We start from the raw sequence: 12858 nt of genomic DNA, 5'->3' as shown, positions 1-12858 counted from the left end.
AATCGCTAACATTAGTAGCCGCAAACAGTAGTCCCCTTAAGGAATATAAAACGAAAGGTACATTAATACCCGAGGCTATTTTGAGCTCGGATTTTTAAAGATTGTCAAACTGAGACAAACTTCTTGACCCACAATATTTCACAACTTACAAAAGTGTTTCGTGAAGTACTTCGTTCTTTGCGAGTCCCAGGGATACCCAGGCCTCCTGCTATGCACATCTGCAATAGAACAATGCCATAACATTAGCAATAGACTGTTAAAAGTCCTGTTATTTTTGCGCTTGGTCGTCCTGGCATTCAAGCTTTAAAATCTTGGCGAGTGTAATATAAGAAGAAGACAAACCTACACTAGGTGCAGTGTTTACTACGGTCAAACGGCTCAGGTAGTTTTTCTTTCTATTTTCGGGAAATTTCGCTTATATTAACCCTTTCAGTGCTGAATTTCTCCAAAAACTGGGTTTTATTCTACCGTTAAACTGAATTTTTGATGGTACGATCCTGAATTTCCCTTAACTTCCACAATGCAGCAAGATTTTGAGGAAGATTCCATTAAAAATTGTACAAAAATGTACTTTGGTGCATGCGCATAAGCCAAAATTTGGACTTTTTTTTTTTTTTTTGCGAAATTGTTTCCATTTTTTTTCTTACTCCTTTTCCTTTCGTTTCTCTTGGCTTTGTTATTTCCACTACTTTCTACTGTATCCATCCTTCCTTTAGACCAAAAAAGTTTTGATAAAAACATTGGTAAACCCTGTCAAGAGGACCTCGATCTTTTACAGGTGTTTTGGCCTTTTTAAGCACCGATTTTGCACTAAAAAGTGATTAACTTTTTCTCGATTAGCTCTGTTAGGATGCGACCGATACGCAAAATGAATAGTTCTTTGAAAAGGTCAAACCTAGCTCTATCAGATGCTTATCACCAAAATCTGCTGACTTTTAAATTAATGACGTCACAAGTGGTTCATTGACTGCTCCTCCAAATGTCGACAAAAGTCGACTTTAGCACTGAAAGAGTTAAAGAGCAAGTATGAGCAAGAAGAGGTAACTGACTGTTGCTTAGTGTAAATATATTTCCATTCCCTCAAATAAGCTAGTATTTCTTCATTTTAAACGTTTCGCAACCGAACCGAGTGCTTTGACAAATGGCGCCGACATGCCCGTATTTACCTGTTTTCAAATACATAGAACTTTTTTAGTAAAGCTCAAAAAAATTTAGTAAACCATCAGAATTCCGGTCAAGTATCAATCTTTGAACAGTGAAAATTAAAACCTTATCTTTAAAGTACTTCAGTTTCTTGTTTTTTACATATTTCTATCGTTTGACCGCGGTCGAGGTGCAGTGATGGGGAACCGGAAGGTACACCAAGATTAGTACGGAAGTTCTTATTATTCTCAATCTATCAAAAAATAGTTTTATAGACTTGTGAGTTCGTCATGACTTGATTTAATGGCAAGATGCCACAGAAAGTTTAAAACAATTCTCTCACGTCTTTTGCTTCTGTAGCAAAGAAAACCAAAGTGTGACATAGCATTTTTAGTCAACATTGATTACATTACAACTATTATCGGGAAAATGATGCTTTTATGATCCTTTGTTGTTACACTAAGTGTGAATATGTTTCAGTACGTGTCGCGTGGATTATCAAACATAGTTCCGCAGGATTTACGTAGGCAAACGCTCGTAACTGTGAAATTGTGGTTATGTTGCAATTAAGTTGTTTATCCAAAAGGAAACTCCGTGTATACTTTGTAATTTCTATCACGTATTCGTTAGCATAAGAACATAAAAAAAAATGCATTTTATTATTTTCCTCCATCGTTCAACAGTGGTTCAAAACGCACAGAAACTAGACAAGTTCGCCTGGACGCATTTTCCTGTACCAAAGAGAAGCCCGAGTACACACAGCTATGCGTCTAGTTAGTATTTGCAAGAGAAGTGCACTTTACTTGAAGTCCTTCTCAAATGCTTAATATGCAAACCGAATTTAGAAGCAGTTATTGGACTGGTTCTGGTTTGAAATAGAGTATCGAATTTTGGGTGAGCTCTGAAATAGGGAAGGGAATATCACATATTTTGGTCTAAAAGGTTTTAATTGGGCATTGGACAATTTTGCGTTTGGATGGTTATATTTAGAAGAAAGACAAAATTGCGTGACGACATGAATTGGATAGACATTTGAGTACAACTGTACTTGACAACTAAAATCGCAGAATGTTCTTATGGTAACCATGGAATGAAACAAGGAGTTTTAGGAAAAGAGTGATTAGAAACGTGGATTTATCCTATCAACAGTTTTGATGTTCAATGTAGCTTTGGCACAGGAAAATGCGTCCAGACAAACTTGTCTAGTTTCTGTGCGATTTGAACGACGAAGGAAAATAATAAACTGCATATTTTTTATGCTCTTATGCGGGGGACAAACACGTTCATAACCTTAACAGTTTGCGAAAAAATATCGACTGACAATTTTAAATAGATGGAGCATCATAAGTTAAAATAGCAAAATCGATCCTCATATTTGAGCGTTTAAGTAATCTCAACTAGAAGCAAAGAATGGTGGCATGTGTGGTGCACTCAGGCAGTGTAAAATTGTCAACAGATGGCAACCCAAATTTGCATTTCAAATCACGCAAAATACATCCTGCGTGAAATCGTTGAACTCGCGCTGTAAAACTCGGCGATTAAGCAACAGCTCTTCCCCAAGTTAACTTCAAAATATGATGCTCTTTCACTTTGCTGGATTTAACAAAACAATAAGCGTGCCATTTTCCATTTTTGTTCGATTTTAAACGTGTAAATCCGTTTTGGTAACGATTTATAAAACCCGATACGCGACAAACAAATTTGAAATATATTAAATCCCTACTTCAACGAAGGACATGCCTTGCTATTACCTTGGGAAACAGATTGAGTTTGAAAACAACAAAAGTGATAATTGAAAATCAATTACTTTGTCCACTTTAAACATTGATATGCAACACGCTTACGCATATAAATATTACACTCACCCAGACACCGATCCAAATCCCAAAACCTACATAACCAGTCCAGAAGTAGGCCACAACCGCGTCTGCAATTCCGAAACAGACGAGTAGAAACCCGACAATGATGTGTACGATGGAAAGAACCCTCGCCATGTTGGCAGCCTTTGATGAATCGTCCGCCATGTTTGATAGCGTTTGTATCCAAACAAAAGCGCTTCGATCGAACCACACGTACACCGCACCACTTGAACAGACATACGTCATCAACTATTTATAAAATTTGCATCACGCAAGAGAAGTTACTTAAGCTTAGAAGACTGAATTGAACAAAGTAGATCGATTTTTTGTCAATTGTGTTAGTAACCCGTTGAAATAGACGAGATTTCTATTTTCCCCCGTTTCTCAGGATAATGTAGCATTATGAGCTAATGACCTTATAGGGAACCTCTTATCTGAGACCTCTCAAACCCATAAGCAATTGACAAAATCCTAAGAGATTTATGATGGTACGCACGTGAACACCATTCTTCTTCTGCAGTAAATAAATGCATTATATTTCTGTCTTTGAACAGATTTAATTAAGTGGTCTTTTCTTTTCTTTTTTTAGTACGTACACTAGATACGCTCGGTACTTTCGGGACATTCGGAATAATAAGAACAATCGGAAACCTCGGTACGCTTGATTTTCTCAATACAGTAGGTACGCTAAATACACTCCATACAGTCGGTACACTCAGTACACTCGGTTATCTCGGCTCACACGGTACACTCGGTACACTCGGTTCACTCGGTACACTCGGTACACTCGCTACACTCGGTACACCCTCGGTACGCTCCGTACACTCGGTACACTCGGTACACTCTCGGCGCACTCGGTACCGCCGATACACTCGTTCTACTCGGTATGCTCGGTACCCTTGGTACTCTCCGTACACTCGGTACACTCGGTGCCCTCGGTACAGCTGGAACACTCGTTCCACTTGTTCTACTCGGTACACTCGGTACACTCGGTGCACTCGGTACAACTGGAACGCTCGTTCTACTCGGTATGCTCGGTACCTTTGGTACACTCGGTACACTCGGTACACTCGGTACACTCGGTACACTCGGTACACTCGGTACACTCGGTACACTCGGTACACTCGGTACACTCGGTACACTCGGTACACTCGGTGCACTCGGTACAGCTGGAACACTCGTTCCACTTGTTCTACTCGGGACACCTTGTACACTCGGTACACTCGGTACACTCGGTGCACTCGGTACACTCGGTACACTCGGTACACTCGGTACACTCGTTACACTCGTTACACTCGTTACACTCGTTACACTCGGTACACTCGGTACACTTAGTACACTCGGTACACTCGGTATAGCCGGTACACTCGGTCCAGTCGGTACGCTCGGAACGCTCGGTACACTCAGAACGCTCGGTTCGCTCGGTACGCTCGGTAAACTCGGCACACTCCCGGCACACTCGGTACAGCCGGTACACTCGTTCCAACCGGTAGGGTCGGTCCCCTCGGAACGCTTCTTACCCTCGGTACTCATGGTAGGAGATCGTCGAGTGAACGTGGGAAATGCATTTACTTGAAATGTAAATGCATCTGTTCATGCCTCATCAACTATCATCTCATAGTGGAGGCTCTCACAGGGGTTTTAAGGGAACACGTTCATTAACCTCTTAGGAACATGAAAATAGAAGAGATTTAGTAAGGCATATACATGCGAAAGAAATAATTATCAGTCGACGTCTCGGTATCATCTTTACGCCATTCTAAAGACTAAAATAAAATCAAATATGCAATGTCGTAAAAGAGTTTCTTAATTTGCGTAAAGCAAAAATTCTTGGATAAACTATCAACAATGGTGATATCCTGGTGTCATACGACGTAACTTCCTTGTTAACTAATGTGCCTTTGGTGGCGACATAGTTAATATAGGGAAATGGTTAGGAAGCCCGGCAAACATCAAAGGAGCAAACAAAGAGGCCAAGATTTATGTTGGACGGTCCACGACCCTGCACATCTTTTGTTTTGCGCTCATACACTATGCATGAATTACGTAATCTCAATGTTTTTATTGGTTAGTTAGATGAACACACGTAACCACCTATTATATTTTGTCAGGTTTTGTGCAGGGTCAACCCCCAAAATAGCGAACAAAAAAATACAACAAAGAACTTTGTCGGGATTCCTAACCATTTCCCTCTATTAACTATGGTGGCGACCATCCAGATATTGGCCGACAAGGCATTCACCGATGATTGGCTCAATAAGACCCATGAGCTGAACTTCTCCAGATCTCAGCTAGTCGAACTACTTCGAGCAGCAACCAACAATCAGGTCTTTCAGTTTGATGGGAATCTGTATGAACAGACGGATGGAGACGCAATGGGATCCCCTCTTAGGCCCTTACAACAAACACGTGCGCTCCAGCCGTCCGTGCAAAAGTTTTCTTCTATTTTTTTTTTTTTCTTTATGTAAATTAAGAAACTTTTTAACGACATTGCAAATTGAATTATAATTTTGTCTTGAGAATTGCGTCAAGTTAATGCAAAAACGTCGACTGACTACGATTATGGAAATGGAAACATTAAAAAATAAAACAAAAACTGGGAAGAAGGTAACAATGAAAACATCCGACTTTTCCCAAGCCTGGGCAAAAAACAAGTTACGTTTTTCTAGCTGTAAATGCGTTTCGTTGCCAGTTTGTCGAATATGTAATAAAACAATTTAGATGAGTATATACTCAAACATTAAAATTTAAAATGCGGTTGTTTCTGACCTTTAAAAATGTTTTGCCCGCGATGATTGGATGCTTAAACTCCAGATATCCTTTGCTATGCTTTTTGCAAATTGTTAACATTTCACGTCCGAGCATCTCACAAGGCACATTTAGCATAACGTTTTTGGCAAACGGCGAACCTGAGGAGGTCACGTGACCACCGCTTTGCCGTCACGTTTGCAGTTTGCGGTTCCGGAGCTCCAGCGGTAAGTGACTTACGGGAAGGTTTTTTGGCCGCTTTACGAAACCAACTCACGTTTGACACTTTTAGTAAGTATTTATATATAACTTAATTTTATGGATCCAAATGTCGTTTTTTGTAATAAAAAAAACATTGTTTTTGCATGATCTAAAACTTAGAAAACCGAGTGGCGAAAGAAGTTGAAAACAAAATGGCGGCTTGAAGTTCCTAAATAGTGCATGCAAAGAAGCACAGTTATGGAGTTCTTAAATCTAACTTTTATTTCAAGAATTAATTTAAAAAAAGTATACAACGCAGCAACTTTAATGAAACAGGAAATATTTTTGTTTTAGTTTTCTGTGACGTCCATCTGGTGTTTATGGTGTTTACCAGACTCCCGCCGAGCTTCCATGTACATCTCAAGTCTTTACTGGTACCTTATGAAAGACAATTCAACTGTCAGTTACTTTGAGCTGAAGTTAACAATTGCAGCACAAATTAGTGAAGGGATGAAGCTATAATGTACATTCTTAACGTCGTGTGCAGAAAGAAATATTTTATGAATTGAGGTCGTAGCTTCTATCGCCATCAAATGCTAGAGGACAGTACAACAGTTAGTACACTGAGAGTCTCTTAGAAGCCATTTATTCTATCATTTTACAAAAGAGAATTGCGTTAAAAGAAATAGTCTTTAACGTCACATATTTTTTGAGTTTGCAAGTCAATTGGGTACTAGTCCAGATGGAGCTTTCGAGTTTTCACTTGTTAAACAAACCTTGGAAGCTTTCCATTTGTGTAGGAAAAATTGAGAAACGTCCCAGCAACGGGATCACTTTTTTCAGCAAAGTTAACACAATGCTACAAGACGGTAGTGTAAATAACCCATAACAAAAACATCAAGAATCCCAGGCTTAGGTCCAGACCAGTTAAACAAGCCATACCTGTGCGTTTTGTTGCGTCATATAATGCCCCTGTTCGTATGATGGAGGCATCTCAGGTTGGTACCCTGTGGCAATAGCTCCAGCTGGAGCAGCTTGAACCAACTGCGGTTGATAACCCACCGCACTAGAAACAGGTACCATGACCATTTGAGGTTGGCCTCCCTGCGCTCCCGATGTGACAGTTTGGATGGTAACCATGCCACCACCTGCTTGCATTGGAATGGCCACAGGGTCACAACCAGGGGCCTGGGACATGGCGTAGCCAGGGTTTACAGTATACATAGCTTGCCCCTGAGAAAAGAAAAAAAGGCCAAAGAAATATGAGGCAAATGATCAACTATGCAAATATACAGATGTGTTGAATTTAAGGGGCTACGTCACGCAAATTTAGGCAATTTCGACACTGGCCGTCTGGTCATAGAATTAACCCCGAAACACAGAGGAGCCAAAAAGGGGAAAGGATGGGCAAAATTTGAGAAGATTAAAATGGATACACGGAACCAGGTCCAAATTCAAAAGAAAAGGGAGACTCATTAAGTCAGGCTATTGTGTTTTGCGTTGTTGAACAATGCTCTGACTTAATGAGTGCTTACTTTCCTTTCAATTTCGGACAATAAGTCTGAAACTCTGGATCCATGTATTGCGTTCGGGTAAACTTATAAAAAATTCGGACCGACTTTTTTCAAGTTTATCTCAGTCGGTAGGAAAGTGTCATTTGCAATGCTCTAAAATCATCTTTGTTTGTTATGTGGCCGTGATATTGCCATAAAATGACTTTTGTTCGACCAATTTGAAGTTGTGTAGCTCTTAATTAACCAAAAGAAATAGAATTGCCTAAAATACTGTGACGTAGACCCTTTTTAAGGAAATACTTGTTTCTGAGTTAATAGTAAACGTGTTCTCGTTTTACTATCAGTTGAGCCGCCATATACACGGGGAGCGGTGCAGCAGTAAGCACACTCACCTCCTACCAATGTGACCCGGAAACCTGAGTGATAATTATGTGGGTTGAGTTTGTTTTCTGCCCTCCCCAGAAACCAACACTTTTGTGGAAGTGCCACTGAAAATTCCCATTTATTTATTTATCTATTTTATTATTTTTAGGATTTATTTTTAATTATTTATTATTCATTATTTTTTATTCATTTAGTTACATTTCTCGAATTTGCTGAAGTTTAAGAAAACACATATGCACATGCGTGTACATCAATTGGTTGCAATTGATTTCCAACTAGAGAACTCACAATGACGTTATATAATTAGGTCATACATCAAAACAATATCCACAATTAAGATCGCTTTTGTGTCATTATATCAAGAACCGCGGATAAACAGTTTTCTCGAAAAAATGACTGCAAGGGATGATTGAATGATTGTTGGAAGTTTGGCATTCGAGAGTGAAACACTCAATTAAAATTGTTAAAAAAAATGAGGATCCCAGGGGTTTCAGGGAATAAGGTAACATGGGCATCAACTGTTTAGAAACGTAGATAAAAATCAAAAACGGAAACACGGTTACAAAGCATATTTATGGGAACAGGGAACATCATAATCGAAGGTAACAAGGGAACGTCGAAGCTCTCCACTTCCCACCCGCCCTTCCTGGGAGGTCCTGAAAAATCAGCAACGGGATGGCTTCTTCCCTTGCCATCGAGAAACTTCCGCTTGATTACCTTGGTAAGCTGCTCACCTGCTGTGGTAGATCACCATAGCAACACGTGCAAGGTTTCATCAAGCAAAGACACACGGCTGTCCAGATTCCAGTGACAATCTCAACAATGCCAAGAGTCAAAATTATGCCACTGAGAGCCATTTCTGCATCATAGGTGCTCCTCTTATATTCGTTTCGATATATGACAATGGCTAGGCTGTAGCAGATAATCATTATTCCGCCAAACACAGCCGAGGTGATGGAGAAACCCATAAATATACCAGCCTGAATGGAGTTCAAATAAGACAAACAAACATAGTGAGTTAAAACGAGCCTTTTATGTGACAAGAAGGCACTAAATTATTTTATTTGCTTAAGACAATGTCCAAATCGTTAGAAACTATTACACGCGGCTATTTAGAGCTCGGATATTTTCAGAATAGGAAGAACTTCTTTCTCCACAATATTTCCCATTTAATAAACTTACAAAAGCGTTGCGTGAAGTCGTTCGTTCTTTGCGAGTCCCACGGATACCCAGACTTCCGGTTATGCACATCTGAAATAGAAAAAAAAGCTGTTGCATTTTATTCAAGAAACAAGAAACTGTGAATAACCCATCTATTTGTTTTCGCTAGGCCATCCTCGCGTTCGAAATTCACAAGTTTAATATTAGGAGAGGACAAAACTATACTAGATGCAAGACAAGGAATTTATCAATTTTTTAAAGCGTTGTTTTTATGCTAACTTTTGCAAATGCCCGATTCCCTCTATGGCGCTCGCCTGCAGATAATCATGCTAGTCGTATTCCTCAAACCATGCGCGGGCTCAGCAACGATGAATGCAACTACCGTGATTCCCTTCAGACGCGCGAGGGAATCGCGCGTCGCGCGTGGAACACCAGTGCACGCAAATTACACATGGATATTCTGGATTAAGTTTCGCTGAAAGACGACAGGAAATTTGCTAACGTTAACATGGTCAATTCACAGCTGTCAAAACAAGGTATCCGCTAACCAGTATCACATGATCATATCGCGGGCTCAGGTGTACACCACATCGAGGTCATGTTTTTTAAGCTGATCGCTGACCACGTTACTTTTTCCCATTGTATCGCGGGCTCAATTTCTTCATGTTTATATTATTAATTAGTAATCATTTTCTCGTTCAATTCCAATTTAAAGGGACATGGTCAGCTTTCACATTTTGTAAAAAGTCCACCTTAACCCGAATTCAAAATACGCGTAGAGAACCTTCAGAAATCTTCTTCAATCTTCTCAGTGTTTTTTCTTCTTCTAAATTTTCCCATTTAGTGAAACACTGAGAAGATTGAAGTAGATTTTTGATGGCTCGTTTTGAAAAAAGACCACAGTGGTATTTTTTCAAAACGTGAAAACTAGTGTCCAGGTCAGCGCGGTAAGAACGCTGACCATGTCCCTTTAATTTGCACTTGAGTTTTTAAAAAAGCTCACGCGTGCAAATTAATTCCAAATTGAACTCGAAACCGTATGATTACCTCTACAAACATCAACTAATTAATTATTCCAGCGGAGGGGGTGCGGGTGGGAAGCACCTGACCGTAAGCGCCCTTGCTTAAACGAAATAAATTTGCGTACTCCCATATGAAAGTCACAAAGGTATATATTTGTTTCGGAAAACCATTTGCTCTCCTTGTGGTTCTATCTTCACAGCAAAGTACTTCGTGCTTAACGCACGCGCAGATTAGTCTACGATTTATATTTGAACCCTCACGAACTTCGCATGTTTCTTCATGCGGTAGGATCCCTGTGGAAGTCGTAGTGTCTTTTTAAACTGAAAATTAATTAAAATTAGACCTTGAGACGTCACAGTGACTCATGTGAAAGACTGATTCTCGATGTGAAAAGCCATCGCTGTTTCCTAAGAAAAGTTTACTTACATCTCATATCTGAAAAATCATTTCTTAGATTAATCGATAATATCTGAGGGTTAACAAGACAAACATATGCTGAATCATGTAGTTATTGTTTTCTTCATAAGGCAAAATCCGACGCGAGATTCCCGCATTTATTTTTATCAACATCGCTCGATTTGCACCTTGCTGTTGGTAGCTCATTAACTTTTTAATTTCTCGAGTTAAAAACGTCACCACGTCATTCATGGTTCTAACCTGATCCCGCGTTCTTGGTCTTGTTTTCACGCGATTCCGCATCCAAACCTTTTTAATCGCTGTGCTATGCTTTTTAGGTAATTTGGGAGAGTACCCAGCTGGGGTACTTCTCGCTCTAGAAGTTTTAAAGTTTTGTCTGTGGCTGCATCCGCAAGAAAGAACGACACCGAAACTCTCACTGTCTTATTCAAAGGAGTACAATCAGCATCACGTTATGCCATATGGAGCAGTTCAAATTTGAAACAATCCCTCAAGATTACAATAAAAGTGAAGCGATTGAGCAGGTAACGGGTATGCTATAACACTTTTCTGGAATCCGGTACCCTGCGTTGCAGCAAGAAGAGTCACAAAATCCTCGGTGAAGTCTGTCTGCAATGTGCCCAATAGCTTGCTCCGATGTCCTGCAGGTTTGCAAGGATCAGTGTATTCACTTCTGATTGGCTAGTTTCATATTACTGTCATTACTCTCTAACGTGCTTTTGTTTTGCGGTGACATGGACTGTCTTTCTTTGTTTTCCCTGTGCAAACAAAAATGTCGGAGATTTATGACAATAGTTTGCAAAGAGCGTTCAAAGTACCCTCCGTAACAGTCTCCCCAAGCGCAAGAAGCAAGCGAAAGAAAATACTAGTGAATGAGTGCACCTTGACTGCTACGCAGACTCCTTTTCAAGCTATTAAAACGAGCAGTTTGAAATTGATCATCTTCGAAATAAACAGGAAGCTTGTTGCGAGGATATCTTGGAGATCACAACTGATGTATTCGTGAATCCCGTCAAAATATTTTGCGTTTTCCTAAATCCCGGAAGGTATTTTGGTCAAATCCCGGATCCCAAAAATACCCATCCAGGCCCTGAGTACACTTCGGTCTGTGAGGTAAGCGAAAAATCATCCAAAGGAAAGTTTGCAGCATTTAATGTCGCAATGACGTCATCGCTTAAAAACGAATTTATAATATGCACATATCAGGAGGTTATAATATATTTATAGCATTTTTCGAAAAATAAACATTGCCTTTAGTTCAAATAGCAGGATCGATCCTGGGCTAGTGTTTGAGCGTTAGCAGCTCTCGACTAAAATGGTTTAAAACCTATAGAAATGTTGCTTAGTCATCGAGTTCACATTGGATGTATTTTGCGCGAAGTAAATGCAAATTTGTATTGTCATTTCTTCAACATATTTACACTTATAACCCAACATGTCACCATTTTCCCACCCGATATGTGCATATTTTTAATTTAATGATTTTAAAGGTTGTGCAAAATATAGTATTTGACAGATAGCAAGCGATACTCACCCAGACACCGATCCAAATCCCAAAACCTACGTAGCCTGACCAGAAGTAACCCACAACAAGGTCTACGATGCCCAAACAGAAGAGCAGAAACCCGACAAAGATGTGCACAATGGCAAGGATCCTCGCCATCTTGGTAGCCTTTGGTGAATCGTCTGCCATGTTACCAAGAAAAGCGATCGAACCACACCATTCGAACAAACACTACTTCGTCATCTATTTATACAGTTTGCATCATACAAGCGGAAGTTCCGGTACATTGCATCCACTTGAGCTTATTTTCCTTGTGTTTTTTTATTATTATTATTATAATTATTCTATTACTAAAGGCAACTGCACAAACAAAATAGTCCTAATCATTTTTGTGACTTTCGTGGCGGAAAATAACTTTAAAAAAAATTTTCACGATGCGCATAAATGGTCGAGGGTCACAGTGGGGTAAGCCCTTAGCTGTAATAACAATATAAAAATATTAACCGTTAGCCGTAAAATATGTTAACCGTAACGACCAAGCTAAGATGTTCGGTCAAGGGAACATAAAAAACGAAAATAGGCTAGATTTCTTTCTCAATTCAGAATAAGAGTGTTATGTTTAATAACAATGGAAATTTATCTTCAACTTTTAATCAAAATTAATTGTTATCTTAGGATAGCCCGAGGGGGGAGGTATCCAAAAAAGTTTTGTACAGGGAGGCTCTGCCCCGAGCTCTTACGGATTGCAACTTGCCATGTTTTTTAACTCCCTGGAATGTTTCTCGTTTCTCAGCTTTAATTCCAACCAAACCTGCAAACTATATCTATAGCCGATTCGACCTACGGCCTGTACGTCAATATCAGACGATATTCCACGTTATTTCCAAGGGCGATAGTTGATTTT

General features: G+C 39.7%; 2 protein-coding genes and 1 long non-coding RNA gene across 3 annotated transcripts in view; 1 reads left to right on the top strand and 2 right to left on the bottom strand.

Annotated features, from left to right (window-relative positions):
- LOC144665345 (uncharacterized) overlaps window positions 1-12858 on the top strand; it is a 112504-nt gene that overhangs the window by 17932 nt on the left and 81714 nt on the right. The window lies entirely within an intron of this gene.
- On the bottom strand, window positions 105-3232 carry LOC144666505 (uncharacterized). The gene is made up of 2 exons (XR_013573205.1): window positions 3009-3232; window positions 105-218 (listed from the first exon to the last, which is right to left on the bottom strand). It is a non-coding gene; the product is annotated as an uncharacterized LOC144666505 (long non-coding RNA).
- LOC144665360 (uncharacterized) lies at window positions 6244-12196 on the bottom strand. Its single transcript, XM_078526601.1, has 5 exons — window positions 11985-12196; window positions 9032-9100; window positions 8584-8829; window positions 6894-7184; window positions 6244-6389 (listed from the first exon to the last, which is right to left on the bottom strand). Exons 1-5 carry the CDS (start codon window positions 12141-12143, stop codon window positions 6372-6374), a joined length of 783 nt encoding a protein of 260 aa, XP_078382727.1. The 5' UTR covers window positions 12144-12196; the 3' UTR covers window positions 6244-6371.

The sequence above is a fragment of the Oculina patagonica genome, chromosome 9 (assembly GCF_052425735.1).
Source record: "Oculina patagonica isolate OP01 chromosome 9, crgOcupat, whole genome shotgun sequence".
Taxonomy (NCBI): domain Eukaryota; kingdom Metazoa; phylum Cnidaria; class Anthozoa; order Scleractinia; family Oculinidae; genus Oculina; species Oculina patagonica.
Note: the sequence above shows the minus strand (reverse complement) of the source record. Positions and strands in the feature narration are given on the sequence as shown.